This window comes from Haemorhous mexicanus, chromosome 34 (assembly GCF_027477595.1).
Source record: "Haemorhous mexicanus isolate bHaeMex1 chromosome 34, bHaeMex1.pri, whole genome shotgun sequence".
Classification (NCBI taxonomy): domain Eukaryota; kingdom Metazoa; phylum Chordata; class Aves; order Passeriformes; family Fringillidae; genus Haemorhous; species Haemorhous mexicanus.
Window position 1 is genome coordinate 365,637 of NC_082374.1, and position 26,572 is coordinate 392,208.

General features: G+C 55.6%; 2 protein-coding genes across 3 annotated transcripts; both read left to right on the top strand.

Moving 5' to 3' along the window:
• Positions 1–462: 462 nt before the first annotated feature.
• TYK2 (tyrosine kinase 2) lies at positions 463–15,380 on the top strand. Its single transcript, XM_059872153.1, has 24 exons — positions 463–524; positions 1,623–1,813; positions 2,644–2,767; positions 3,182–3,326; positions 3,634–3,797; positions 3,934–4,312; positions 5,811–5,993; positions 6,567–6,724; positions 7,220–7,343; positions 7,445–7,637; positions 7,716–7,822; positions 8,213–8,389; positions 8,838–8,925; positions 8,997–9,124; positions 9,830–9,965; positions 10,446–10,597; positions 10,675–10,825; positions 11,660–11,757; positions 12,031–12,223; positions 12,378–12,496; positions 12,963–13,135; positions 13,218–13,335; positions 13,420–13,530; positions 14,023–15,380. Exons 2-24 carry the CDS (start codon positions 1,636–1,638, stop codon positions 14,155–14,157), a joined length of 3,534 nt encoding a protein of 1,177 aa, XP_059728136.1. The 5' UTR covers positions 463–524; positions 1,623–1,635; the 3' UTR covers positions 14,158–15,380.
• A 591-nt stretch (positions 15,381–15,971) lies between these two features.
• RAVER1 (ribonucleoprotein, PTB binding 1) lies at positions 15,972–25,905 on the top strand. 2 transcript variants are annotated; one of them, XM_059872190.1, is made up of 14 exons: positions 15,972–16,232; positions 16,915–16,981; positions 18,383–18,852; positions 19,569–19,760; positions 21,356–21,485; positions 21,566–21,660; positions 21,900–21,978; positions 22,563–22,750; positions 23,159–23,252; positions 23,526–23,596; positions 23,942–24,022; positions 24,109–24,243; positions 25,357–25,422; positions 25,504–25,905. In XM_059872190.1, the coding sequence occupies exons 1-14, from the start codon at positions 15,987–15,989 to the stop codon at positions 25,648–25,650; spliced, it is 2,061 nt and encodes a 686-aa protein (XP_059728173.1). In that variant the 5' UTR covers positions 15,972–15,986; the 3' UTR covers positions 25,651–25,905. The 2 variants fall into 2 exon arrangements, with proteins under 2 accessions (XP_059728173.1, XP_059728174.1); XM_059872191.1 differs by having other exon boundaries at positions 15,998–16,232; positions 21,569–21,660.
• Positions 25,906–26,572: the final 667 nt, after the last annotated feature.

A 26,572-nucleotide genomic window follows, 5' to 3' on the forward strand; every position in this document is an offset into this window, starting at 1 on the left:
GGGCTTGGGCCACCCAGTTTGGATCCCAGTGCAGCTGTGCCCGTGGGTTTGGATCCAGCTTGTGCCCATTGGTTTGGATCCAGCTGTGCCCATTGGTTTGGATCCAGCTGTGCCCGTGGGTTTGGATCCAGCTTGTGCCCATTGGTTTGGATCCAGCTGTGCCCGTGGGTTTTGATCCAGCTGTGCCCCTCCCAGCAGCTCCCAGTCCGGATCCGTCCCACTCCCAGTTTGAGTCCAGTTGTGGTTCTGGTCCAGCTGTGCGACCCCCAGTTACGGATCCAGCTGTGCCCGTCAGGCCACGCCTCCTTTACCTGCGCATCTGGGACCCCTCCTTTCTCTAGAGTCCCGCCCCGTCCCGCCCCTGGGCCAATCAGAGCCTTCCCCCAGGCGAGGCTCCGCCCATGGGGCGAAGCTGCGTGGGCGTGGCCTGGCGCCGGCCAATGGCAGCGCGCGTCTCTCGCGGCCAATGGGAGGCGGCGACGCTGCGGGGCCGAGGGAGCCGGAGCGGCGGCCGGGCCGGGCCGGTACCAACGGGGGGGACCGGGAGGGGTGGGAGCCGGTACCACCGCACGGACCGGCGTCAGCCGGGGGGATAACGGGGGGTGGTGGCAACCGGGAGGGGGGAGAGGGTCGATGACAACCGGGAGGGGCGGTACCAACCGGGGGTGGGCCCGTAACCAGCCCCGTGAGGGGCCGGTACCAACCGGGACGGGGGAGAGAGGGGGCAGGGGCCGGTACCAACCAGGACGGGGGGGGGGGGAAGTGTCCTCTGAGAGACTGAAATGGGTCAAAATTCATCCCCAAAATGGGTCAAAATTTCATCTTGAAGTGGGTCAAAATCTACCCTGAAATGGGTCAAAGTTTCTTCTTGAAGTGGGTCAAAAATGCACCCTGAAATGGATCAAAATCCATCCTGAAACAAATCCAATCCATCCCAAAAAGGGTGCGAATCCACCCTGAAACAGGTGCAAAACCCATTCTGAAGGGGGTCAAAATTCCCTCCTTAAACAGGTCCAGAATCCCTCCTGAAAATCCCCAAATCCACCCCAAAATGGGCCCAAATCCCGTTTTTCCCCCCCGCAGCTGCTGCCATGTCCCCGGCACAGCCCAGATTTGGGGATGCTGCTTTTGGGGATGCTGGTTTTGGGTCCAATCCTGTTCCTGGGTCCTAATCCCGTTTTTGGGGATGCTGTTCCTGAGCCCCAATCCCATGTTTTTCCCCCAGAGCTGCCGGTGCCATGTCCCTGTGCCAGCCCAGCTTTGGGGGTGCTGTTCCTGGGCCCCAATCCCGTGTTTTTCCCCCAGAGCTGCCGGTGCCATGTCCCTGTGCCAGCCAGCTTTGGGGATGCTGTTCCTGAGCCCCAATCCCGTGTTTTTCCCCCAGAGCTGCCGGTGCCATGTCCCTGTGCCAGCCAGCTTTGGGGATGCTGTTTCTGAGCCCCAATCCCGTGTTTTTCCCCCAGAGCTGCGGGTGCCATGTCCCTGTGCCAGCCAGCTTTGGGGATGCTGTTCCTGAGCCCCAATCCCGTGTTTTTCCCCCAGAGCTGCCGGTGCCATGTCCCTGTGCCAGCCCAGCTTTGGGGGTGCTGTTTCTGAGCCCCAATCCCGTGTTTTTCCCCCAGAGCTGCCGGTGCCATGTCCCTGTGCCAGCGCGGGGCCGCGGCCGAGCCCGAGGGCTGCGGGTTCCCGGCGGGCGCGGGGCTGAAGGTGCTGCTGCACTGGAGCGGGGACGAGGAGCGCGAGCGCTGCCGGCTCTACGGCCGGGGGTCCCTGAGCGCCGAGGAGATCTGCATCGACCTGGCCCGCAGCCTCGGTGAGCCCGGCCGCCCCGGCAGCCACGGCCCGGGGCACGGAGAGGGGCTCTGGGGCTTGGGAGGGCTGGGCAGGGCGGGTCCGGCTCTGTGACACCACGGGAAATCACCGGGAATTCCCAGGGAAAGCACCGGGGATAGCCAGGGGAAACAGCGGGGATATCCAGGGAAAACACCAGCAATTCCCAGGGAACACACCAGGAATTCCCAGAGAACACGACAGGGAAAACACCAGCAATTCCCAGGGAACACACCAGGAATTCCCAGAGAACACGACAGGGAAAACACCAGGACTTCCCAGGGAAATCACCGGGAATTCCCAGGGAAAACAGCAGGAATTCCCAGGGAACACACTAGGGAAAATATCAAGAATTCCCAAGGAACACACCCGGAATTCCCAGGGGAAACACCAGGAATTCCCGGGGGAAACACCAGGAATTCCTAGGGAAAACACCAGGAATTCCCAAGGGAAACACCAGGAAAATCAGCAGGAATTCCCAGGGAACACACCAGGAATTCAAAGGGAAAGTACCAGGAAAAACACCAGACATTCCCAGGGAACACCGTATCCCAACTGGATTCCTTCCCAAAGCTGAGAAAATCCCAGTTTTCTGGTTTTTTGGGAATAAAACCCAGTGAATTTTGTGGGGTATTTTTTTGGGTAGGAATGAAAGAGGCTGAGTTCAGGTTTATTGGGAGTAAAACCAGCCGAGTTTCGGTTCCTTGGGAGCAAACTCCCTGGAATTTCAGGTGTTTTGGGAGCAAACCCCCTGGAATTTCAGCTTTTGGGAGCAAACCCCTGGTCCCAGCTGTCTTTTCCCATTCCTGGCAGGAATTACCCCGCTCTGCTACAGCCTCTTCGCCCTCTACGACCCCCAGAGCCGGATCTGGCTCCCTCCCAACCACCAGTTCCACATCGGGAAGGACACCAGCATCAACCTGATCTTCAGGATGAGGTGAGGCCTCTCCCGTCCTGGATTTCCTTGGAAAAACTGGTCCCAGTTGAAGGAAGGAAATGTTGGATTTGGCCTCTCCATCAGTGTGGAGAAATCCTCTTCTTTCTTCCCAAAATCCTTCCGCCTTCCTCCCTCACAGAGGATTTTGGGATCAGCAGGGGGTCCATGGCTAAAAAAGGCGGGGAAAGCTCTAAACGATCCCGTTCTGGAGGCGGGAGGAGGCTGCTGCCCTTCACTCCCAGCTCGGATTCATTCCCTGTGCTCAAATCCCAATTTTTTCAAGCACGTGGCTGTTTCCCCCGTGGTTCCGAGAAGTTTTTCTCCTTAAAAACTCCAAAATCCCCTGATTTGAGCCCAGGATGTGGCTCCCAGCACGGGGCCAGCCCCTCTCCTGCTGTCCTCTCCCCATTCCAGGTTTTATTTCCGGAACTGGCACGGGATGAACGAGAAGGAGCCGGCGGTTTTCCGGAACGTTCCGCGCGCGGGGGATTCTCCCGAGGAAAAGCCTCCCGGAGGAGCTTTGCTGGACAGATCCTCCTTCGAGTACCTGTTTGAGCAGGTAACGGGGCAGGATTCGGGGTAAAAATGGGGTGATTTTCTCAGTCCAGCTGGATTTGGCTCAGGATCCATTTTTCCATCCCTGGGGGTTTATTTAAAGATAAAAACCCCGCTAAGTTTTCCCAGTGGGAATGTTTTATCCTGCTGGGATTGGAGCTGGGTGGGATTCCATAATTCCATGGGATAATTTTCTCTCTTAAGGGATTTTTACTCATGGTCCCACCTTTTAAGTAGAAAAACATGAAGAAAATCTTTCTGTAGATCACCTCAGGGCAGAGTTTTAGTCCCAGTTATTTCACATTTAACAGGGAAAATTCGAGTTCATCAACGACGTCGCCTCCCTGAAGGATTTCCAGAGCGAGCCGGAAATGCAGAAGTTCAAGAACGAGAGCCTGGGGATGGCCGTGCTGCACCTCTCCCACATCGCCATCAAAAAGGGCATTTCCCTGGAGGAGGTGGCCAGGAAGTACAGGTGAAATTCCTGCTTTTCCAAGGGGTTTTTTCCTTGTTTTTCACTGGGTTTTTTCCCTTGTTTTCTGCGGTTTCTCCGTTGCATCCCAAGCTCTTCCTGCACCCTCTCCCAACAATTCCCGCCTTTATTTTGGCAGCTTCAAGGACTGCATCCCGCGCTCCTTCCGCCGCCAGATCCAGCAGAACAACTTCCTGACCCGGTTCCGGATGAAGAACGTCTTCCGCCGCTTCCTGCGGCGCTTCCAGCGGCACACGGTGGCCGCGGGCAGCCTGACGGAGCGGGACGTGATGTACAAGTACCTGGCCACCCTGGAGCAGCTGGCTCCCCGCTTCGGGAGCGAGCTCTTCCCGGTGCTGGCCCTGGAAACGGCGGCTGAGGGCGAGAAGGGGCCGCCCTGTGCCAACGGGGGCCGCGCGGAGCCCGAGCAGCCGCTGGGCCCCAGGGACTGTCCGGTCACTCACCACGTGCTGGTCACCGGCACCGGCGGCATCCAGTGGCGGCCGGTGCCTGCAGAGGTGGGTTGGGATGGGGTGGCTTTGGGATGAGCCATTCCACGCCAAATCCTCGGTTTGTGGTGGCTTTGGGATGCTCCATTCCTGCCCCAAATCCTCGGTTTGTGGTGGCTTTGGGATGCTCCATTCCTGCCCCAAATCCTCGGTTTGTGGTGGCTTTGGGATGCTCCATTCCTGCCCCAAATCCTCGGTTTGTGGTGGCTTTGGGATGAGCCATTGCCATGCCAAATCCTGTGTTTGTGGTGGCTTTGGAATGAGCCATTCCTGCCCCAAATCCTGTGTTTGTGGTGGCTTTGGGATGCTCCATTCCTGCCCCAAATCCTCGGTTTCTGGTGGGTTTGGGATGCTCCATTCCTACCCCAAATCCTGTGTTTGTCCTTGGTTTCTGGTGAGTTTGGGATGAGCCATTCCCATCCCAAATCCTGTGTTTTTCCTTGGTTTGTGGTGGCTTTGGGATGAGCCATTCCTGCCCCAAATCCTCGGTTTGTGGTGGCTTTGGGATGAGCCATTGCCATGACAAATCCTGTGTTTGTGGTGGCTTTGGGATGAGCCATTCCTGCCCCAAATCCTCGGTTTGTGGTGGCTTTGGGATGCTCCATTCCTGCCCCAAATCCTCGGTTTGTGGTGGCTTTGGGATGAGCCATTGCCATGCCAAATCCTCGGTTTGTGGTGGCTTTGGGATGAGCCATTGCCATGCCAAATCCTCGGTTTGTGGTGGCTTTGGGATGAGCCATTCCTGCCCCAAATCCTCGGTTTGTGGTGGCTTTGGGATGAGCCATTGCGATGTCAAATCCTCGGTTTGTGTGGCTTTGGGATGAGCCATTCCTGCCCCAAATCCTCGGTTTGTGGTGGCTTTGGGATGCTCCATTCCTGCCCCAAATCCTCGGTTTCTGGTGGGTTTAGGATGCTCCATTCCTACCCCAAATCCTGTCTTTTTCCTTGGTTTGTGGTGGCTTTGGGATGCTCCATTCCGCACCAAATCCTCGGTTTGTGGTGGCTTTGGGATGCTCCATTCCTGCCCCAAATCCTCGGTTTCTGGTGGGTTTAGGATGCTCCATTCCTGCCCCAAATCCTCGGTTTCTGGTGGGTTTAGGATGCTCCATTCCTACCCCAAATCCTGTCTTTTTCCTTGGTTTGTGGTGGGTTTGGAATGCTCCATTCCTGCACCAAATCCTGTGTTTGTCCTTGGTTTCTGGTGAGTTTGGGATGAGCCATTCCCATCCCAAATCCTGTGTTTGTCCTTGGTTTGTGGTGAGTTTGGGATGAGCCATTCCCACCCCAAATCCCATCTTTTTCCATGGTTTGTGGTCCTAGGTTTTGCCTGGGGTGCTGTCTCTGTTCTTTTCCCAGTTCTCCCAGTTTCCCACCCAAATCCATCCCACACCATCTCCTTCATTTGTGCATCCAGGTTGTTCCTCGCCCTCCAGCTTATTCCAGTTTTCCCCCCAACCCTTCCCAGCAGCAGGAAAAGTCTGGAATTCTCCTCTCTGCCCCCCCACAGAGCACGGAAGGCTTCTCCCAGCGTGGATATTTTGGGAGGAAGAGCAGGAACAGGGAGCCGGAGGCGCAGCCAGCGGAGCGGAGCGAGCCCCCCTGGTGCCATTTCTGCGATTTTCGGGAAATCACCCACGTGGTGGTCAAGGACTCCAGGATCAGCATCCACCGGCAGGACAACAAGTGCCTGGTGGGTGGGGGATCCCTGGATTGCTCTGCCCAGGGCGGGAGGAGGCAGCGCTGCGAGGAACAAGGGGTTTTATCTGGGTTTTATGGGGTTTTTTTTAGGGTTTCCCGTGGGTTTCCTGCAGGTTTCATGAGTGTTTTTTTAGGGTTTCCACAGATTTCCTGCAGGTTTCCCATGGGATTCTTTAGGGTTTCCCGCAGGGCTTTTTAGGGTGTTTTTGGGGTTTCCCACATGTTTTTTTAGGGTTTCTCCCAGGGGTCTTTTAGGGTTTTTTTACAGTTTCCCACAGGTTTCAGGTTTACCAGTTTCCTGCAGGTTTCCCATGGTTTTTTTAAGGTTTCCCATGGGTATTTTTAGGGTTTCCCACATGTTTTTTTAGGGTTTCCACATGTTTTTTTAGGGTTTTATTAGGGTTTCCCAGGGGGGGTTTAGGGTTTTTTTACAGTTTCCCACAGGTTTCCTGCAGGTTTCCCATGGGTTTTTTAGGGTTTCCCATGGGTATTTTTAGGGTTTCCTGCACGTATTTTAGGGTTTCCCGTGGGTTCCCTGCTCACCCTGGTGCTCTGTGCCTCCCAGGAGGTGCTGCTGCCCTGCCCCAGCAGTGCCCTGGCTCTGGTGTCCCTGGTGGACGGATATTTCCGGCTGACAGCCGACTCCAGCCATTACCTGTGCCACGACGTGGCCCCGCCACGGCTGCTCCTGAGCATCCACAACGGCATCCACGGGCCCATGCAGTGAGTGCGGCTTCCCTGCGGATCACCCGCATCCCAGGGCTCATCCCAGAGCTGCTCCGTGTCCTCAGGGTGGTCCCTGGGTGTTTCGTCTGCTTTGGGTTTGTCCCAGTCCATTCCACATCCTTTGGCTTCATCCCGAGCCGTTTCCTGTCTTCAAGGCTCATCCTTATTAATTTCTTTTCCTCAGGGCTCATCCCAATCCATTCCCTGCTCTCAGAGCTGATCCCAATCCATTCCACTTCCTTTGGGCTCATCCCAATCCATTCTCTGCCCTCAGGGCTGATCCCAATCCATTCCATTTCCTTTGTGCTCATCCCAATCCATTCCCTTTCCTCAGGGCTCATCCCTGTCCATTCCATGTCCTTGGGGCTCATCCCAATCCATTCCCTGCTGTCGGAGTTCATCCCCATCCATTCCCTTTTCTCAGGGGCTCATCCCAATCCATTCCCTGCCCTCAGGGCTCATCCCCATCCATCCCTCCCCTCCCTTTTCCAGGGAGGAGTTTGTTTTTGCCAAGCTCCGCCGGGAGGAGCCAGAGGAAGGGCTCTACATCCTCCGCTGGAGCGTCCTGGATTTCAACCGCATGATCCTGTCCGTGCTCAAGAGGAGCCACCAGCAGGTAGGGACACGGTTCCCAGCGCAGGATTCCCGGGAATTGTGAGCTCTGCAATGACCCGGGAGCCTCGTGGCTTCAGCTCCTGCCTCTCCCGGCTTTGCCAGGCTCCTGGGACGCCGGGAGCCTTCAAGTACCGGCAGTTCCGGATCCAGAAGAAGGGAGACTCCTTCGTGCTGGAGGGCTGGGACCGGGAGTTCCCGTCCCTGCGGGAGCTCCTGGACGTGCTCAAGGGCTGCACGCTCAGATCCGGCGAGGACAGCTTCACGGTGAAGAGGTGCTGCCCGCCCAAGCCGGGAGGTAGGGGCAGGGATCATCCCAGGGACTGGCAGCAGGAGGATCCCGGAGCTGACGGGGCCCCGTTCCCTCCTGTCCCAGAGATCTCGGACCTGCTGATCACACGGAAGGCAAAGGACAACGGGAAGCAGATCCTGAACCTCACCCAGCTCAGCTTCCACCAGATCCGCAAAAACGAGATCACCCAGGTGCTGCTTTCCAGGGATTTTCACTGCTCCGATTCCTGGAATCCAGTGGGGGAGGTGGAGGGATCCACTCTGCTTTCCTGGGATTCTTGGGGATGGAGGAACCTGCTCTGGCTTCCTGGGATCCATGGAATGGTGGAAGAATCCTCTCTGCTTTCCTGGGATTCTCTGCCTTCCAGGGATTCCCTCCAGATCCCAGGATCCTCCCACACTCCCGGGGCAGGATGGATTTGTTGTTTCATCCCTTCCCTTTCCAAGGAGAAAGGAAGGAAAAATCCCTTTGGAAGCGGCTTTCTCCCACACTGGGAGGCAGAGGGAATTTGGGGAGGGATCCAGGAGAGGATTCCCACCTTCCCAGGGTCCAACAGCTCTTGCTTTTCCCCGTTCTCCCAGCGAGCCCACCTGGGCCAGGGCACCCGGACCAACATCTACGACGGGGTGCTGAGCGTCGGCGGGAGCTCCGGGAACGACGACGAGGCCGAGTATTTCTCCACGGAGCAGAACAACAACGGGCGGGAGATGCACGTGGTGCTCAAAGTCCTGGACCCCAGCCACAGGGACATCGCCCTGGTGAGCCCTTCCCGGGCTGGGAGAGCCGGGATTGGGGCGGGAGACACGGATCCGGGGGGTGGGATGTGACCCCAGAAGGGCTGGGACATGGCAGGAGGGTTGGAATATGGATCCAAGGGCTGGAGTGCGGCTCCAAAAGGGCTGGAATTTGGCTCCAGGGGCTGGAGTGTGGATCCAAGGGCTGGAATAAGGATCCGGGGATTAGAAGTTGCATCCAGGAGCTGGAGTGTGGATCCATGAGGGCTGGAATTCCTCCTGGCTTTTGGTTCTGGAATTTGGCTCCCAAAGGGCTGGGATGGGGCTCCTGGGATCTCCAGGAGCGGCGGGACCCGACTGCCATCCCCGCTGTCCCCAGAGCGCTGGGATGGGGCTCCCAGAGAGCTGGGATGGGGTTCCTGGGAGCTCCTGGCCCCTCGGGAATGCCAGGACCCTGCTGCCATCCCCGCAGGCATTCTTCGAGAGCGCCAGCCTGATGTCCCAGGTGTCCCACGTGCACCTGGCCTTCGTGCACGGCGTCTGCGTGCGCGGCTCCGAGAGTGAGTCCGGCAGCACCCCCCGCCCTGCTCCCGGCCCCAGTCCCGTGGGATCATCCTGGTTCTCCCCGCAGACATCATGGTGGAGGAGTTTGTGGAGCACGGGCCCCTGGACGTGCTGCTGCGCAAGGAGAAGGGCCGGATCTCTGTGGGGTGGAAAATCACCGTGGCCAAACAGCTGGGCAGTGCCTTGAGCTACCTGGTAACTCCAGCTGGGAATCCCCTAACCCTAATCCTGACCCTGACCCTGACCCTGACCCTGACCCTGACCCTAACCCTGACTCTAACCCTCCCTTTCCTCCCTTTTCCCAGGGGATAATCAGATTTTTAGGGTCATTCCGCCCTTCCTGCAGCTCCCTCTCCCCTGCTCCGGGAATTCCAGTCCTCCCTGGATTCATTTTGGAGCTGGGAAAAGCAAGGGATGAGGATGGGATTCTGAGCAGGGGGTTGGAAAATCCCCTTTATCATTTTATTCCCTGTTTTGGGTTAATCTTGGAGCAAAATCCCAAGAGAGGGAGGTGAAATTCCAGCCAGGAGTTCCAGTTTTTTGTTTTATTTTCCAGAGGCTTCACCTTGCCCTGTGATGTTGCTGGGATTTTTCCCAATTTTTTTTTTTTTCTGGGATTGTTTTCCAGTATTCACTTATTATTGGGGATGTGTTGGAATTTGCTATGGGAAAAATGAATACTGGAACGTTATTATGGGGGAAATTATTACAGGAATTTTTTTACTGGGGAAAATTTATTGTTGGGAAGTAATTTATTATTAAAATAATACTAGAAAAAGTAAATAAAAGGAAACGTAATAGGAAAGGAATAAAAGGAAACGGTAAAATATTTACAATAAATAATTTTTTTTTTTTAACTTATTTCCCAATAATTTTTCCCTTTCCCTGTGCTTTTCCCAGGAGGATAAGAACCTGGTGCATGGGAATGTGTGTGCCAAGAACATCCTGCTGGCCAGGAAGGGGCTGGAGGATGGATCCATGCCCTTCGTGAAGCTCAGCGACCCCGGGGTCAGCTTCACTGTGCTCTCCCGGGAAGGTATGGGATTTTCAGGGGCAACATCCAGGTTCTTTCTCCCCCCCTTTCCCTGATAATTCCCATAGGTTGTGGCCAGAGCTCTTTTCACAGAGTATTCCCAACTTTTCCAACCCGAATTTTCCCAATATTTGGCATTTGAATATGGGAATTACACCTGGTTTGGTCCCCAAGCTGCTGTCAGGGATGATCACACCCCATTCCAATGCCTGGGATGCTTTTACCATGGGCTCTCCCCCTGTAAATCCCGTATTTTATCTCTTTAAAATCCCCAATTTTATATCTTTAGCATCCCATATTTTATGCCTTTAATATCCCTTTTTACACCTTTCATATCCTATGCATAACAATCCATATTTAATACTTTAACCCTTCACTTTTAACGTTTTACACATAACAGACCAACACCCCAAACACGCCGTCACCCCCAATAAATAATTGAAATACACATTTCATACTTTCCTGGTGGGATGTGCCCCTCAGAGCGCGTGGACAGAATTCCCTGGATCGCCCCGGAATGCATTCGGGATGTGGGGAACCTCAGCACGGCCTCGGACAAGTGGAGTTTTGGGACAACACTCCTGGAAATCTGCTTCGACGCCGACGTCCCGCTGAAGGAGCGCACTCCCTCCGAGGTGATTCCCGCTGTTTTCCCTGTTTGGGGCTGGATTTGGGTGTCGGGTTTGGAGTTTTTCCCCTGTTCTTCCCGCAGAAGGAGCGTTTCTACGAGAAGAGGCACCGGCTGCCGGAGCCTTCGTGCCGGGAATTGGCCTCGCTGATCTCCCGGTGCCTCAACTACACCCCGGTGGAGCGGCCGTCCTTCCGCACCGTGCTGAGGGAGCTGACCCGGCTGCAGCCGCACCGTGAGGGGGGGAAATGGGGAAAAATCCCGGGGAGAACGGGGATGAGGGTCCTGGATCGGGGAATGGGGGAAATCCCAGGATTCTGTGGGGAAAAGGGGCGTGAGGGAGCTGACCCGGCTGCCGCCGCTCCGTGAGGGCGGGAACGGGGAAATCCCAGGGGAACTGGGAGGAATCCTGGGGAAACGGGGAAAAAAAACAGGGAAACGAGGGAAAATCCCGGGGAAACGGAAAAAATCCCGGAGGGAACGGGGCAAAATCCCGCGATTCTGTGGGGAAAAGAGGCGTGAGGGAGCTGACCCGGCTGCCGCCGCTCCGTGAGGGCGGGAACGGGGAAATCCCAGGGGAACGGGAGAAATCCTGGGCAAAGGGAGAAAAATCCCGGGAGGAATGGGGAAAATCCCGGGGATTCTGTAAGGGAAAGGGGCGTGAGGGATCTCACCCGGCTGCAGCCGCTCCGTGCGGGGCGGGAAAAAGGGAAAATTCCGGGGTTTTGTGGGGAAAAGAGGCGTGAGGGAGCTGACCCGACTCCAGCCGCTCCGTGAGGGCGGGAACGGTGAAATCCCGAGGGAACGGGGAGGAATCCTGGGGAAAGGGAGAAAAATCCCGGGAGGAATGGGGGAAAACCCCGGGGTTTTGTGAGGGAAATCCCGAGGAAACGGGGATGAAGGTCCTGGATCGGGGAGTGGGGGAAATCCCAGGATTCTGTGGAGAAAGGGGCGTGAGGGAGCTGACCCGGCTGTCGCCGCTCCGTGAGGGGCGGGAAAAGGAAAATCCCGGGATTCTGTGGGGGAAAGGGAGGAAAGGCAAAAAAGGAAAACCCAAGGTCCCTCGCAGACCTCGTGGACGTCACGTCGGTGAATCCCGACTTCCCGGTGTCGGATCCCACCGTCTTCCAGAAGCGGTACCTGAAGAAAATCCGGGAGCTGGGGGAGGTCAGTGGCGTCCTGAGGTCTGGAATTCTAGGGAAGCTGGGCAGGCTCCTTTCCCTGTCTGGATCCAAAATTTCACTCTTTTCCCTACGTATTTCCCTGGCTGGACCCAAAATTTCACGTTTTAATCCTTATTTTCACATTTTGACCTATTTTCCCTGCTGATTTCGCCCTCAATTTCTGAACCTTGTTGACACCCCTCAGCATCCTCCCAGCACAGGGAAGCCCCAAAACCTCCTTTCCCTGCCCAAATTCCAAAAATTTATCCTTCTCCAGGGCCACTTTGGAAAGGTGAGCCTGTGCTGCTACGACCCCACCAACGACGGCACCGGGGAGATGGTGGCGGTGAAATCCCTGAAATCTGGGAGCAGCCCCCAGCTCCTGAGCTCCTGGAAGAGGGAAATCCAGATCCTGAAGACCCTGTACCACGAGAACATTGTCAAGTACAAGGGCTGCTGCAGCGAGCAGGGTGAGGGAGAAACCCCCGGGATTTTCCAGTGGATCAGCCATGGAGAGCTTAAAAAACCCCAATTCCCACGTTTTTTTTTGGCTGGGAATCGCTGTCCTGGCAGGAATTTGGGGGCTCTCAGGGTGGTCCCCGCATTGCCACGTGTCTGTTGCAGGGGACAAGGTGGTGCAGCTGATCATGGAGTACGTCCCGCTGGGAAGCCTCCGGGAATTCCTGCCCAAGCACCCCCTGAGCCTGTCCCACCTCCTGCTCTTTGCCCAGCAGATCTGCGAGGTGAACCCGGAATGGGGCTGGATCCCAAAAATACAGGATGATTTCTGGGAAAATGGGGTTGGACGACTCAAAAATGGGGGTTACAGCCCCAAAATGTGGCTTAATTGACAAAAAAATGGGGTGGAACACTTTGGAAATGGGGCTGAATTCCCAAAATATGGGGTGGACCCTTTGGAAATGGGGCTGATCCCCGAGAAATGGGGATGAACCCCTCAAAAATTCAGCTGACACCTCAAAGTAAGGCTTTGAGGGAGGGATTGAATTCCCCCCAAAAATGGGCAAACACAGGAGTGCCAACCCTTAAATGGGGCTTAATTCCCAAAAATGGGGCCGATTCCCAAAAAAAAAGGGGATGAACCCCCGAAAATACCTCACAATTCCCCCAGAAATGCCTCAAACCCCCCAAAACCACTTCCAACCTTCCCGAATCCAGCCATAATTTCTTTTTTTTGCCCCGTTTTTCCAGGGCATGGCCTACCTGCACTCCCTGCACTACATCCACCGGGACCTGGCTGCCAGGAACGTGCTGCTGGAGAACGAGCACGTGGTGAAAATTGGGGATTTTGGGCTGGCCAAGGCCGTCCCCGAGGGCCACGAGTACTACCGCGTGCGGGAGGACGGCGACAGCCCCGTGTTCTGGTGAGGGACTCCGGGGTTTGGGAGCCTGCTGGGAGTGCTGCTGGATCCCAAACCCCAGAGCTGTGACCCCAGGTGGTTCCAGGTACGCCCCGGAGTGCCTCAAGGAGTGTAAATTCTACTATGCCTCGGATGTTTGGTCTTTTGGGGTGACCCTCTACGAGCTCCTGACGCGCTGCGACCCCGGGAGCAGCCCCCCGGCCGTGAGTCCCGTGGGAGTTCCAGGGGTTCTGGGTCAAAATCAGGGGTTTCCCCCATGTTTTGGGGTTTTTTTCCTCCCCTCACAGAAATTCCTGGAGATGATCGGGGCCACGCAGGGGCAGATGACAGTGCTGAGGCTGATCGAGCTCCTGGAGAGGGGGAAGAGGCTCCCCATGCCCAGGGATTGTCCCTGCGAGGTGGGAAACAGGGAAAAGGGGGCAGAAAATGGGGAAAAATGGGGAGGGAAGGAGGAAAAGGGAGAGAGGGAGGAGAAAAGGGGGGAAACGGGGAAGGGAGAAGGGGGAAAATGGGAAGGGAGAAAGGAAAATGGAAGGGGAGAGAAAGAGGAAAAGTGGGGAAGAGGAAGGGAAAAAGGAGGAAGTAAAAACGTGGGAGGAGGAAAAATGGGGAAGGAAAGATGAGGAAAAGGAGGAAGAAAGGTGGGAAATGTGGAGAGAAGGAGACAAAAATGCAAAAGAGGAGGAGCAAAGTGGGAAGGGAGGACAGGAAAGGGGAATGTTTCACATTCCTGGGGGAAGGGGAGCGAGATTTTCCCGGGATTCCCAGGGAGGTTTTCCCGGGATTTCGGGGGAAGTTTTCCTGGGATTCCTGGGCAGGATTTCCCGGGATTTCCCGTTTTCTGGGGATTTTGGGGCAGGATTTCCCAGGATTTCCCCGTTTCCCCCCAGGTTTACCGGCTGATGAAGAACTGCTGGGAGGCCGAGGCCTCGTTCCGCCCGGCCTTCCCCAACCTCGTGCCCGTCCTGAGGAGCTTCCAGGAGAAGTACCGGGCTCAGGCCCCCTCTGTCTTCAACCTCTGCTGAGGGGGGACCCCAAAATCCCAGGGGATGGGGGGGAAATCACCCCAAAAATATCCCTTGGGATGGGGAGGAAAAAATCCCAAAAATCACATTGAATTGGGGGGGAAACACCCCAGAAAATCCCATGGGATGGGGGCGAAAAACCCAAAAAAATCCCATGGGATGGGGGGAAAAGTCCCATAGAATGGAGGGGGGGAAACCCCCCCCAAATCCATGCAGCTGGGGGGGGGGGAACACCCCAATAAATCCCATGGGATGGGGGGGAAATCCTAAAAGATCCATGAAATGGGGGGGGGAAATCCCAAAAATTCCCATGGAATAGGGGAAAGAAAAAACCCAAAAAAAATCCCATGGAATGGGGAGAGTGAGGGGGAACCCCAAAAAAAATCCCTGGAATGGGGAGAAAACCCCAAAAAATCCCATGGAGTAGGGGTGGAAAAACACCAAACAATCTCATGGAATGGGGGGAAAATCCCATGGAATGGGGAGAAAACCCCAAAAAATCCCATGGAGTAGGGGAAAGAAAAAAACCCAAAAAAAATCCTATGGAATGGGGTGGGGGGGAATCCCAAAAATCCATGGAATGGGGAGAAAAAAACACCAAAAAATTCATGGAAGGGGTAAAGGACAGAAAAGAAATCTGTGAACTGGGGGGGAGAAAAAAAAAACCCAAAAATTCATGAAATGGAAGGAAAAACCCCCCAAAGTTCCATGGGAAGAGGAGGGACCCCAATTCCAGACCAACCCCCCCAAAATTCCTGATTGCTTCCCCCCCTCCCACCGAACACTGTGAACGAGCTCTGGGGCCGGGGGTTTTGGGGTGAAAAGGGGGGATTTGTGGATTTGTGCGTTTCTGGAACTGTTGCCTTATTCCCAGCCCCATCCTCTCCCCCCGTTTGGGGCTGGGGTCGTTTTTGGGGGGCGGGGGGGGCTGGATCTCCTTCCTGCCCTCCATGATTTGGGGCCTTTTCCCAAAAAAAACCCCAAAAACGGGAATTCCACGGGGAAAAAAAAAAAAAAAACACCAAACCAAACCTGGCACTTTATCGGGGTTTTGGGGAATTCCCAAAAATTCCCTTATTTATTGCCTGCTGTGCCCTCCCCCCCAGGAGCTGGGGGGGATTTGGGGGAAAACCCCTGGAATTTGGGGCGGGGAGTTGGGGTCTGGGGGGAGTCACCGGGATTTTGGGGGATCCAAAGGGTCCCTGAATAAAGGATGGAAAAGGCTCCGTGTTTGGGGTCTCTGTTTGGGGATTTAGGGCCTCTCTTTGGGGTTTTTGAGGTCTCTGCTTGGGATTATTTGGGGGTCATAATTTAGGTTATATTGGGGTCTTTATGTGAGTTATTTTTGGGTCTCTGTTTGGGTTTTTTCGGTTCTCTGTGGGGCTGTTTTGGGGTCGCTGTTTGGGTTATTTTTGGGGTCTCTGTTTGGGTTGTTTGGGGTCTATTTGGGTTTTTTTGGGGTCTCTATTTGGGTTTTTTTGGGGTCTCTATTTGGGGTTATTTGGGGTCTATTTGGGTTATTTTGGGGTCTCTATTTTGGTTGTTTTGGGGTGTCAATTTTGGGTTATTTTTGGGTATTTATTTGGGTTATTTTGGGGTCCATTTGGGTTTTTTGGGGTCTCTATTTGGGATGTTTTGGTGTATTCAACGGTCCAACGGAACCAACCAATAGGAATCAGCTATCTTGGGGCTCGCCCGCTACTGTCCAATCCCAGCCGCGGACACAACGAGCCCTCCCTCCCGTCCAATAGCAACCGCTGGCTCATCCGCTGTGTTTTTCCGCGCCGCCCAATCCGCGCCTCGGATATTTGAGACCGGCCCCTCCTCCAATGAGAAGGCGCGTTGTTGGCGTGGCGGGCGGCGGCGGGGCCAAGATGGCGGCGGCGCTGTCGGTGAGCGGGGCCGGGCCCGGGCCCGGAGCGGAGCCACCGGCGGGGCCCGGCCTGGCCCCCGAGGAGGAGCTGCCGCCGTTGGACCCGGCCGAGGTGCGGAGCCGCCTGGAGCACAGCGAGCGGCAGTTCCGGAACCGGCGGAAGGTGCTGATCCGCGGCTTACCGGCGGATGTGACCAACCAGGTGAGGGGGGAACCGGGAACGGAATGGAGAACGGGGGTGAGGGGAGGGAGTGGAAACCGGGAAGAGGAACGGGAATGCGGGCAGTGAGCGGGGAAGCGGGGCCGGAGCCCCAAATCCTTCCCGGATCTCTCCTTCCTTCCGAACCTTTCCCTGTTCTGCCTCCAAATCCCATTTTTTTCCCCCAAAACCCGCAATCCCCAAAGATCCGCCTGGAATTCCCGCAGCCCCCCCGGGCTCGTTTTTCCCTTGTCGGTCCCGGTCCCGGCGTGAAATCATCGCCCCGAGGCCGAAGGTTGGGAATTAATTGGGGAAGGGCAAAGGCTGGAGCCGGAGGAGCCGGTCCGGGAGGAGGAGGAGGAGGAGCCGGAGCTTCCCGGGCTCTCCCGAGGGAATAAACTCTGGGATAAAGCCTGGATCCCGCGGCCAGCGGAAATTCCCGGGAATTCGGGAGCGCCGGGATTCCTCAGAAAGGGGAGGTGGGAAAGAGGAGGGTTCCTAGGATAAGGGGGTTTGGGAAAAGGGAAAATTCCTGGGAAAACGGGGTTTGGGAAAAGGGAGGATTAGTGTAAAAAAGGGGAAGGATTCCTGGCAAAAGGGTTTTGAGAAAGGGAAGGATCTCTCCTGCCCTGTGAGCCCCACTCTCTTTTCCCCCATTCCCATGGAAAATCCCGGTTTTTTCCAGGATATCCACGAGCTGCTGAAGGACTACGAGCTCAAGTATTGCTTCGTGGACAAGTACAAGGGCACGGGTGAGGAGCAGCCCTGGGAGCAGCCTGGGATGCTCCCCCAGCTCCCACCTGGGGATGCTTTTCCATCCCACGCCCCCTTTTTCCAGGAATTCTCCCCTTTCCCAAACCCCATTTCTCCAGGGATCCTTCCCATTTCCAAAGCTATTTTTTAATTCATCCTTCCCCTTTTCCAAACCCACTTTTTGGAGGAATCCTCCCCACTCCCAAACCCCATTTCTCCATTAACCCTCCCCATTCCCAAACACCGTTTTTCCACAAATCCTCCCCATTCCCAACCTTAATTTCTCCCCCCATTCCCAACCCTTTTTCCTAGCCCCATTTCTCCCCATTCCCAATCGCATTTCTCTCCCCATTTCTCCCCCATTCCCAACCCCATTCCCAACCTCCATTTCTCCCCCCATTCCCAACCCCATTTCCCCCCATTCCCAGCCCTGTTTCCCCCATTTCTCTCCCCATTTCTCTCCCCATTTCTCTCCCCATTTCTCTCCCCATTTCTCTCCCCATTTCTCTCCCCATTTCTCTCCCCATTTCTCTCCCCATTTCTCCCCCATTTCCCCCATTCCCAGCCCCGTTTCTCCCCATTCCTCCCCCCATTCCCAGCCCCATTTCCCCCATTCCCAGCCCCGTTTCTCCCCCCCCATTCCCAGCCCCATTCCCAGCCCCGTTCCCCCCCCCCCCCGTTTCCCCCATTCCCAGCCCCATTCCCAGCCCCATTCCCAGCCCCATTCCCAGCCCCGTTTCTCCCCGTTCCCCCCCCATTCCCAGCCCCATTCCCAGCCCCATTCCCAGCCCCATTCCCAGCCCCATTCCCCCCCCATTCCCAGCCCCGTTTCTCCCCGTTCCCCCCCCATTCCCAGCCCCATTCCCAGCCCCATTCCCAGCCCCATTCCCAGCCCCATTCCCAGCCCCATTCCCAGCCCCGTTTCTCCCCGTTCCCCCCCCATTCCCCCCCCATTCCCCCCCCATTCCCAGCCCCGTTCCCAGCCCGTTCCCAGCCCGTTCCCAGCCCGTTCCCAGCCCCATTCCCAGCCCCATTCCCAGCCCCATTCCCCCCCCATTCCCAGCCCCGTTTCCCCTGTTCCCCCCCCATTCCCCCCCCATTCCCAGCCCCATTCCCAGCCCCATTCCCAGCCCCATTCCCAGCCCCATTCCCCCCCCCATTCCCAGCCCCATTCCCAGCCCCATTCCCAGCCCCGTTCCCAGCCCCGTTCCCAGCCCCGTTCCCAGCCCATTCCCAGCCCCATTCCCAGCCCCGTTCCCAGCCCCATTCCCAGCCCCGTTCCCAGCCCCGTTCCCAGCCCATTCCCAGCCCCATTCCCAGCCCCGTTTCTCCCCATTCCCCCCCCATTCCCAGCGCATTCCCAGCCCCATTCCCAGCCCGTCTCTCTCTCCCCGTCCCAGCCTTCGTCACGCTGCTGACGGCCGAGCAGGCGGCGGCGGCGGTCGGGCGCTTCCACGGCCGCTCGCTGCGGCAGCGCGCGCTGCGGGTGCAGCTGCAGCCCACGGAGGCCGTGCTGTGCGTGGCCAACCTGCCCCGCCTGCTGAGCCAGGCGCAGTTCGAGGAGCTGCTGCGGCCCTTCGGCAGCCTGGAGCGCTGCTTCCTGGTCTACAGCCGGGCCACGGGCCACTCCAAGGGCTACGGCTTCGTGGAGTTCATGAAGAAGGACTCGGCGGCGCGGGCGCGCTCAGAGCTGCTGGGCAAGCGGCTGGGCAGCCGCAGCCTGCACGTGCACTGGGTGGACGCGGCCCAGCTGAGCCCTGAGCTGCTGCACTCGCGCTGCCTGTGCGTGGACAGGCTGCCCCGTGGCTTCAGCGACCTGCAGGCGCTGCGCAGGGTGTTCGAGGGGGTCTGCGAGCCCTCCTTCTGCCAGGTGGGTCTGGGGTTTGGGGTTTGGGGTCTGGGGTTTGGGGTCTGGGGTTTGGGGGGGTTTGGGGTCAGGGAGAGGAGAGCACAGGCTGCCCCGGGGCTCCAGCGACCTGCAGGCGCTGCGCAGGGTGTTCGAGGGGGTCTGCGAGCCCTCCTTCTGCCAGGTGGGTCTGGGGTTTGGGGTCTGGGGGGATTTGGGGTCAGGGAGAGGAGAGCACAGGCTGCCCCGGGGCTCCAGCGACCTGCAGGGACTGAGAGCAGTGTTTGAGGGGGTCTGCGAGCCCTCCTTCTGCCAGGTGGGTCTGGGGTTTGGGGTGTGGGGGGATTTGGGGTCAGGGAGAGGAGAGCACAGGCTGCTCTGGGGTTTCAGCGACCTGCTGGGACTGAGAGCAGTGTTCGAGGGGGTCTGCGAGCCCTCCTTCTGCCAGGTGGGGTCAGAGGGAGGTTTGGGGTCTGGCATTTGGGGTCTGGGGATGGAGGAGGAATTTAGTGAGACCGGAGGGATTTGGGGCTGAGGGAGGGATTAGGAGATGGACGGTGGATTTAGGGAGAAGGAAGGGGGTTGGGTATCTGGGATGGATTTGGGGCTGAGGGGAGGATTTGGGGCTGGCACATTTAGGAAGACTGGTGGCATCCAGAGATTCGGGGCAGATTTGGGGGTCTGGGTGGGATTTCCCCCGTTTGTCCCCTCACTGTCCCCCTGTCCCTCCCTGTCCCCAGCTGGCCTACGGGCAGGACGGGCAGCCCAAGGGCTTTGCAGTGCTGGAGTTCGAGTCCCCAGAGGCGGCCGAGCGAGCCCAGCTGGCCACAGACGGGTTCCCCCTGTCCGGGCAGCACATCCGTGTGTCCTTCTGCGCGCCCGGCCCCTCCGGCCGCAGCATGCTGGCCGCGCTGATCGCCGCGCAGGCCACGGTGAGCCCTCAGCTGCATCCTCGTCAGCATCCTCATCCCCACTGTCATCCTCGTCATCATCCTCATCCTCATCCCCACTGTCATCCTCATCATCATCCTCATCCTCACCCTCACTGTCATCATCATCCCCATTGTCATTCTCATCCTCACTGTCATCCTCGTCAGCATCCTCTTCCTCATCCCCACTGTCATCCTCATCATCATCCTCATCCTTATCCCCACTGTCATCCTCATCATCATCCTCATCCTCATCCCCACTGTCATCCTCATCATCATCCTCATCCCCACTGTCATCCTCATCATCATCCTCATCCCCACTGTCATCGTCATCATCATCCTCATCCTCACCCTCACTGTCATCATCATCCCCATTGTCATTCTCATCCTCATCCTCACTGTCATCCTCGTCATCATCCTCATCCTTATCCCCACTGTCATCGTCATCATCATCCTCATCCTCATCCCTATTGTCATCCTCATCATCATCCTCATCCTCACCCTCACTGTCATCATCATCACCATTGTCATCCTCACCCTCATCCTCATCATCCTCACCCTCCTCATTCTCATCCTCATCGTTATCTTCAGCCTTGTCTCCATCCTCATCCTTATCTTCATCCTCATCCCCTTCCTCACCCTCATCCTCCTGTTCTTCCTCCCTGCCTTGCCATGGGATTTTTGGGACTTTTGCTTGTGCCAAGAGCTGGGATCCTGTTGGGATCACCCTGATCTTTCCGGGATCAAAAACCCCAGATCCCAAACCCCAGGTCCCAAACCTCAAACCCCAAACCGCAGATCCCAAACCCCAAACTCCAGACCCCAAACCTCAAACTCCAAACTCCAAATCCCAAATCTCAAACCTCAAACCCCAGACCCCAAACCCCAGATCCCAAACCCCAGATCCCAAACCCCAGATCCCAAACCTCAAATCCCAAACCCCAAACCTCAAACCCCAAACCGCAGATCCCAAACCCCAAACTCCAGACCCCAAACCTCAAACTCCAAACTCCAAATCCCAAATCTCAAACCTCAAACCCCAAACCCCAGATCCCAAACCTCAAACCCCAAGCCCCAGATCCCAAACCCCAAGCCCCAGATCCCAAACCCCAAGCCCCAGATCCCAAACCCCAGATCCCAGATCCCAAACCCCAAATCCCAGATCCCAAACCCCAAGCCCCAGATCCCAAACCCCAAATTCCAGATCCCAAACCCCAAACCCCAGACCCCAAACCCCAGATCCCAAACCCCAAACCTCAAACCCCAAACCCCAGATCCCAAACCCCAGATCTCAAACCCCAGATCCCAAACCTCAAACTCCAAATCCCAGATCCCAAACCCCAAGCCCCAGATCCCAGACCCCAAATCCCAGATCCCAAACCCCAGACCCCAGATCCCAAACCCCAGATCCCAAACCCCAAGCCCCAGATCCCAAACCCCAGACCCCAGATCCCAGATCCCAAACCCCAGATCCCAAACCCCAGATCCCAAACCCCAAGCCCCAGATCCCAAACCCCAGATCCCAAACCCCAAACCCCAGACCCCAAACCGCAGCCCCCAGCCGCTTTTCCCCCAAATCCCTTTTCCCTCTTTCCAAGGCTCTGAACCGTGGCAAGGGGCTCCTCCCCGAGCCCACCCTGCTGCAGATCCTGGGCAGCCTCGGGAACCCGGCCTCGCTGCAGCTGCTGCTCAACCCCCTGCTCCATGGGGCCCTGGGGGCCAAGCAGGGTAGGATTCGGGGAATTCGGGGCAAAAACGGCAATTTTCGGGAATTTCTGTGCCACTCCTCCTCCTCCTCCTGTTCCCAGCAGGAATTTTGGGAGCTGCTCCCTCCCTTCCCCTGGTGCCCAACCCAGCACTCTCCACGGCTCTGCTCCAGCTGGCTCTGCACAGCCAGGCCCAGGTAGGCTGGAATTCCCACATTTCTCCCGGAATTCTGCTGGTTTCCCTGGAATTTCGCTGGTTTCCCTGGAATTTCGCTGTTTTCACAGCTTTTTTCCCTGGAATTTTGCTCTTTCCCGAGGTTCTTTCCACCCGGGGCCGGGGTATCCATGGATTTTTTAATGGATAATCCACTTCCATGGGGTTTTTTTAGGGATAATCTGCTTTTTCAGGGCTTTATCCTCCTTTTTTTCCTTCCAGAAACCAGGAATTTTGGGCGATTCCCCGCTGAGCTCCCTGGCCCAGCCCCCTGGGAAGCTCCTGGGGGAGATTCCCTCAGGTAAACCCCGAATTCCAGCACACCTGGAGCCTCACCTGGGGGCTTTTCCCCTCTGGGTGTGGATTTGGGGAGAGGAAAATTCCCCCCAAAAAATGGGAAACCTCAGATTTAGTGGGAAAAGGGGGATTTGGGTGGGAAAAGGGAGATTTGGGTTGGAAAAGGGAGATTTGGGTTGGAAAAGGGAGATTTGGGTTGAGAAAAGAAGAATTTGGGTGGGAAAAGGGGGATTTGGGTTAGAAAAGGGAGATTTGGGTAGGAAATGAGGGATTTGGGTGGAAAAAAGGGGATTCTAGTGGAAAAAGGGGGATTTGGGTTGAGAAAATGAGGATTTGGGTGGGAAAAGGGGGATTCTGGTGGAAAAAAAGGGGATTCTAGTTGGAAAAGGAGGATTTGTGGGGGAAAAGGAGGATCTGGGTGGGAAAAGGGGGATTCTGGTGTGTCCCCCCAGCCCCGCCTGTTTTTCCCTCTGTTTTGAGCTCTTTTCCCGATTTTCTCCCCGCTCCCACATCCCCCCCACGTTTCCATTTTGGGAGCTGCTGCCAGGCTGGCTCCGAGCCCCTTCCCAGACCCTTCCCCTTTTCCAGGTGGTCCCGTGCCCGGGGACCTGGCCCAGCCCCGCGGCAAGTCCCCGGTCCTGGCCCCGTTCCTGGCGCAGGAGAAGGCGGCGCTGGGACCCCCGGGGACCCCCCCGGGGCTGGGACCCCTCCCCAAAGCCCTCCCCAAACCCCTCCCCAAAGCCCAGCAGGGCGAGGGCGGAGCCCCTGCCCCCACGGTGAGCACTCCCCAGCCCCAGAAATCCGGGGTGGGACCCCCAGAAATCCGGGGTGGGACCCCCAAAAATCCGGGGTGGGACCCCCAGAAATCCGGGGTGGGCCCCCCAGAAATCCGGGGTGGGAACCCCAGAATTCTGGGATTGGACCTCCAATAACAATGGGGTGGGCTTCCTCCTCAAATTCCAGGGTGAGACCCCCAAAATTCCAGGGTGCAACCCCCAAAATTCCAGGGTGGGACCCCCAAAATTCTGGGATGGGACCCCCAAATTCTGGGAGCTTCCTGAGCCCCCCAAGGGCCCCCAAATCACCCCAAGATCCCCCAAACCCTTCCAGGACCCCCCTGAACCCCTTTGGGATCCCCCAGACCCCCTCAGGACCTCCCTGAGCCCCCCCAAATTCCCCCCCAGGTCTCTCTGCTGGGGGAGCCCCCCAAAGATTTGAGGATCCCCCTCAATCCCTACCTGAACCTGCAGAGCCTCCTGCCCACGCCCGGCCTGGCAGGTGAGTCACAGGAAATTCCCTTTTTATTCCCAGAAATTTCCCTTTTTATTCCCAGAAAATCCCTTTTTATTCCCAGAAATTTCCCTTTTTATTCCCAAAAAATCCTTTTTTATTCCCAGAAATTTCTCTTTTTATTCCCAGAAAATCCCTTTTGATTCCCAGAAATTTTCTTTTTTATTCCCAGAAATTTCCCTTTTTATTCCCAGAAATTTCCCCCTTTTTTGGGGGGCGGTTTTCCCTCTTTTTAACCAATCTCACATTTATTTTTTCCAGGAAAAGGGTTTAAGGTGAAACCTGGAGTTTTGGGGACCCCCCCGCCCGACGCCTTCGCCGCGGACTTCCCGGTCAGGGGGAATTTTGGGTTGGAACCAGGAAATTTGGGGAGTTTTAAACTGGGGATAAAACCCCCAAATCCCTGCTTTTCCTGGGAATTAGAGAAGCTTGGTTTTTCCAGAAAATGAGGGGGGGAACAAACCCCAAAACCTCCATTTTTTAAGGGAATTGGAGGGAAAAACAATTTCCGCCAATTCCCTCCAATACAAAAACTCAATTTTTAATGGGAATTGGAGGGAAAACCACCCAAACCCTCCTGTTTTTCATGGGAAATAAAGAAACCCCCCCAAACCTCCCTATTTTTCCTGGGAATTTGGGGATCCCCCCCTCCAAACCCCCCAATTTCCCCCGGGCAGGATTTGGGGTCCCGGATTTTCCCCCAGCCCCGCGACCACGCCGGCTCCATCCTCGGGGGCTTCGGGCCCAGCAGGCACAAGGTAGGACCTGATTTTTGGGGGGAAATCTGGGGGTTTTGGCAGTTTGGGGGGGGGGGGGTTTGCATCTGCCCGTGCTCCCCTTGCAGGTCTCCCCCTCCTCCTCCTCGGGGCTGGACAGGGGGGGTCTGGGACCCCCAGGGCCCCCCTTCTTCTCAGGATCCCCCAGTTCCTACTTCACCAGCGGCCTCCAGGCTGGGCTCAAGCAGAGCCACCTCAGCAAGGTGAGACTCCTCCCCACATTCTGCAGTGCCCCCTGCCCTTCTTCCCTTAAATCCCTAAATATCTGTTAATAATCCCCTAAAATCCCATTCAAATCCCCTAAAATCCCATTCAAATCCCCTAAAATCCCATCCATATCCCCTAAAATCCCATCCAAGTCCCCTAAAATCCCATCCAAGTCCCCTGAAATCCCATCCAAATCCCCTAAAATCCCATCCAAATCCCCTAAAATCCCATCCAAGTCCCCTAAAATCCCATCCAAATCCCCTAAAATCCCATCCAAATCCCCTAAAATCCCATCCAAGTCCCCTAAAATCCCATCCAAGTCCCCTAAAATCCCATTCAAGTCCCCTAAAATCCCATCCAAGTCCCCTAAAATCCCATTCAAGTCCCCTAAAATCCCATCCAAGTCCCCTAAAATCCCATCCAAATCCCCTAAAATCCCATCCAAGTCCCCTAAAATCCCATCCAAATCCCCTAAAATCCCATTCAAGTCCCCTAAAATCTCATCCAAATCCCCTAAAATCCCATCCAAGTCCCCTAAAATCCCATCCAAATCCCCTAAAATCCCATCCAAATCCCCTAAAATCCCATCCAAGTCCCCTAAAATCCCATCCAAATCCCCTAAAATCCCATCCAAGTCCCCTAAAATCCCATCCAAGTCCCCTGAAATCCCATCCAAATCCCCTAAAATCCCATCCAAGTCCCCTAAAATCCCATTCAAATCCCCTAAAATCCCATCCAAATCCCCTGAAATCCCATCCAAATCCCCTAAAATCCCATCCAAGTCCCCTAAAATCCCATTCAAATCCCCTAAAATCCCTTCAATCTTAATGATTTTCACCCCAGACCTTTTTTCCCCTTAAAATCCCTTAGAATTCCTTAAAATTCCTTGTAATCCACTCAAAATCCCCTTAAAACCCCTGAAAATTCCTTGCAGTCTCCTTAAAATCCTTTTAAAATCTCCTTAAAATCCTTTAAAAACCCCTTAAAGTCCTTTAAAAATCCCTTAAAACCTTAAAAAACCCCTAAAATCCTTTAAAAATTGTTATAAAATCTCCTAAAAGTCCTTCAAACCCCCTAAACCCCCTTTTGTTTTTCCTGTTTCCCCCCAGGCCGTCGCCGTCCCCCCGAGCTCCGACTCCATCCTCGCCCTGGCTCCCCCCAGCTCCCACCCCAAGGTACCAAACGCCCCCAAAATGACAGGAACCCTTCCCGAAGGCCCCAAACCCTCACGAAATGACCCCAAATTCTCCTTGCAGACGCCCCTGGGGGGGCACAAGAGGGGCTTCTCCCACCTGCTGCCGTCGCCCGAGCCCAGCCCCGAGGGCTCCTACGTGGGCCAGCACTCCCAGGGCCTGGGAGGCCACTACGCCGACTCCTACCTGAAGAGAAAAAGGATATTTTAGTGGAGGAAAAGCCCAAAAAAGCCCCAAAACAAACCCCAAAAAAATCCCCCCAAAAAACCCCGAAAAATCCCCAAAAAATATCCCCAAAAAACCCCCAAAAATCCCCAAAAAATCGCAAAAAAACCACCAAAACATTCCCAGAAATATCCCAAAACATTCCCAAAAATATCCCAAAAAAACCACCAAAACATCCCAAAAAGTATCCAAAACAATCCCCAAAAAATCCAAAAAAAACCCCCAAAACATCCCCAAAAATATCTCAAAAAATTCCCAAAACTTCCCCAAAAAATCCCCACCCAAAAATCCCCCAAAAACCCTCAAAAAGAAAATCCCCAAAAATCTATAAATCCTGCCCAAACCCCGCCATGGTTTTTGCTTTATTTTCATCACAATTTCCTTTTTCTATTTTTTTTTTTTTAGCTTTTTTGGGGGTTTTTTGTTGTTTTTTTTTTTTTCTTTTAAGCGATTTTAGGATTTTGGACATTCCTTGAAGGATTTGGGGAGAATCCCCCTCAATATCCCCGAAATGTTTGGGGTTGTTTTTCTGCCTCCCCCTGCCCAGAGCAGCCCCTGGAGCCCCCCGAGACGCTCCCTGCCTTAACTGCTGCTTTGGGGTGGGGGCCCCCAAAATTCCAATTCCAGGCACCCCCAGCCTTTTCTGGGGGGAATTCCCGCTTTTGGGGTTTTTCCCCTTTTTTTGGGGTTTCCTTCTCTCTGTGGGGTCCAATCCCTCTCTTTAAACATTTCACTGGGTGGATTTTTTTGCTGTTTATTTTTTTTGAGTTTCTCCCTTTTTTTAACAACTGGAGCCGCTGCCGTTTTACACTTTTTTTGGGGGTAAAATCGGCCTTTTTACTTTAATGCTGGTTTTTTTTTTTTAATCAACCAAATCTTCCTTCTTTCTCCTTTGTTTTTTTTTGGG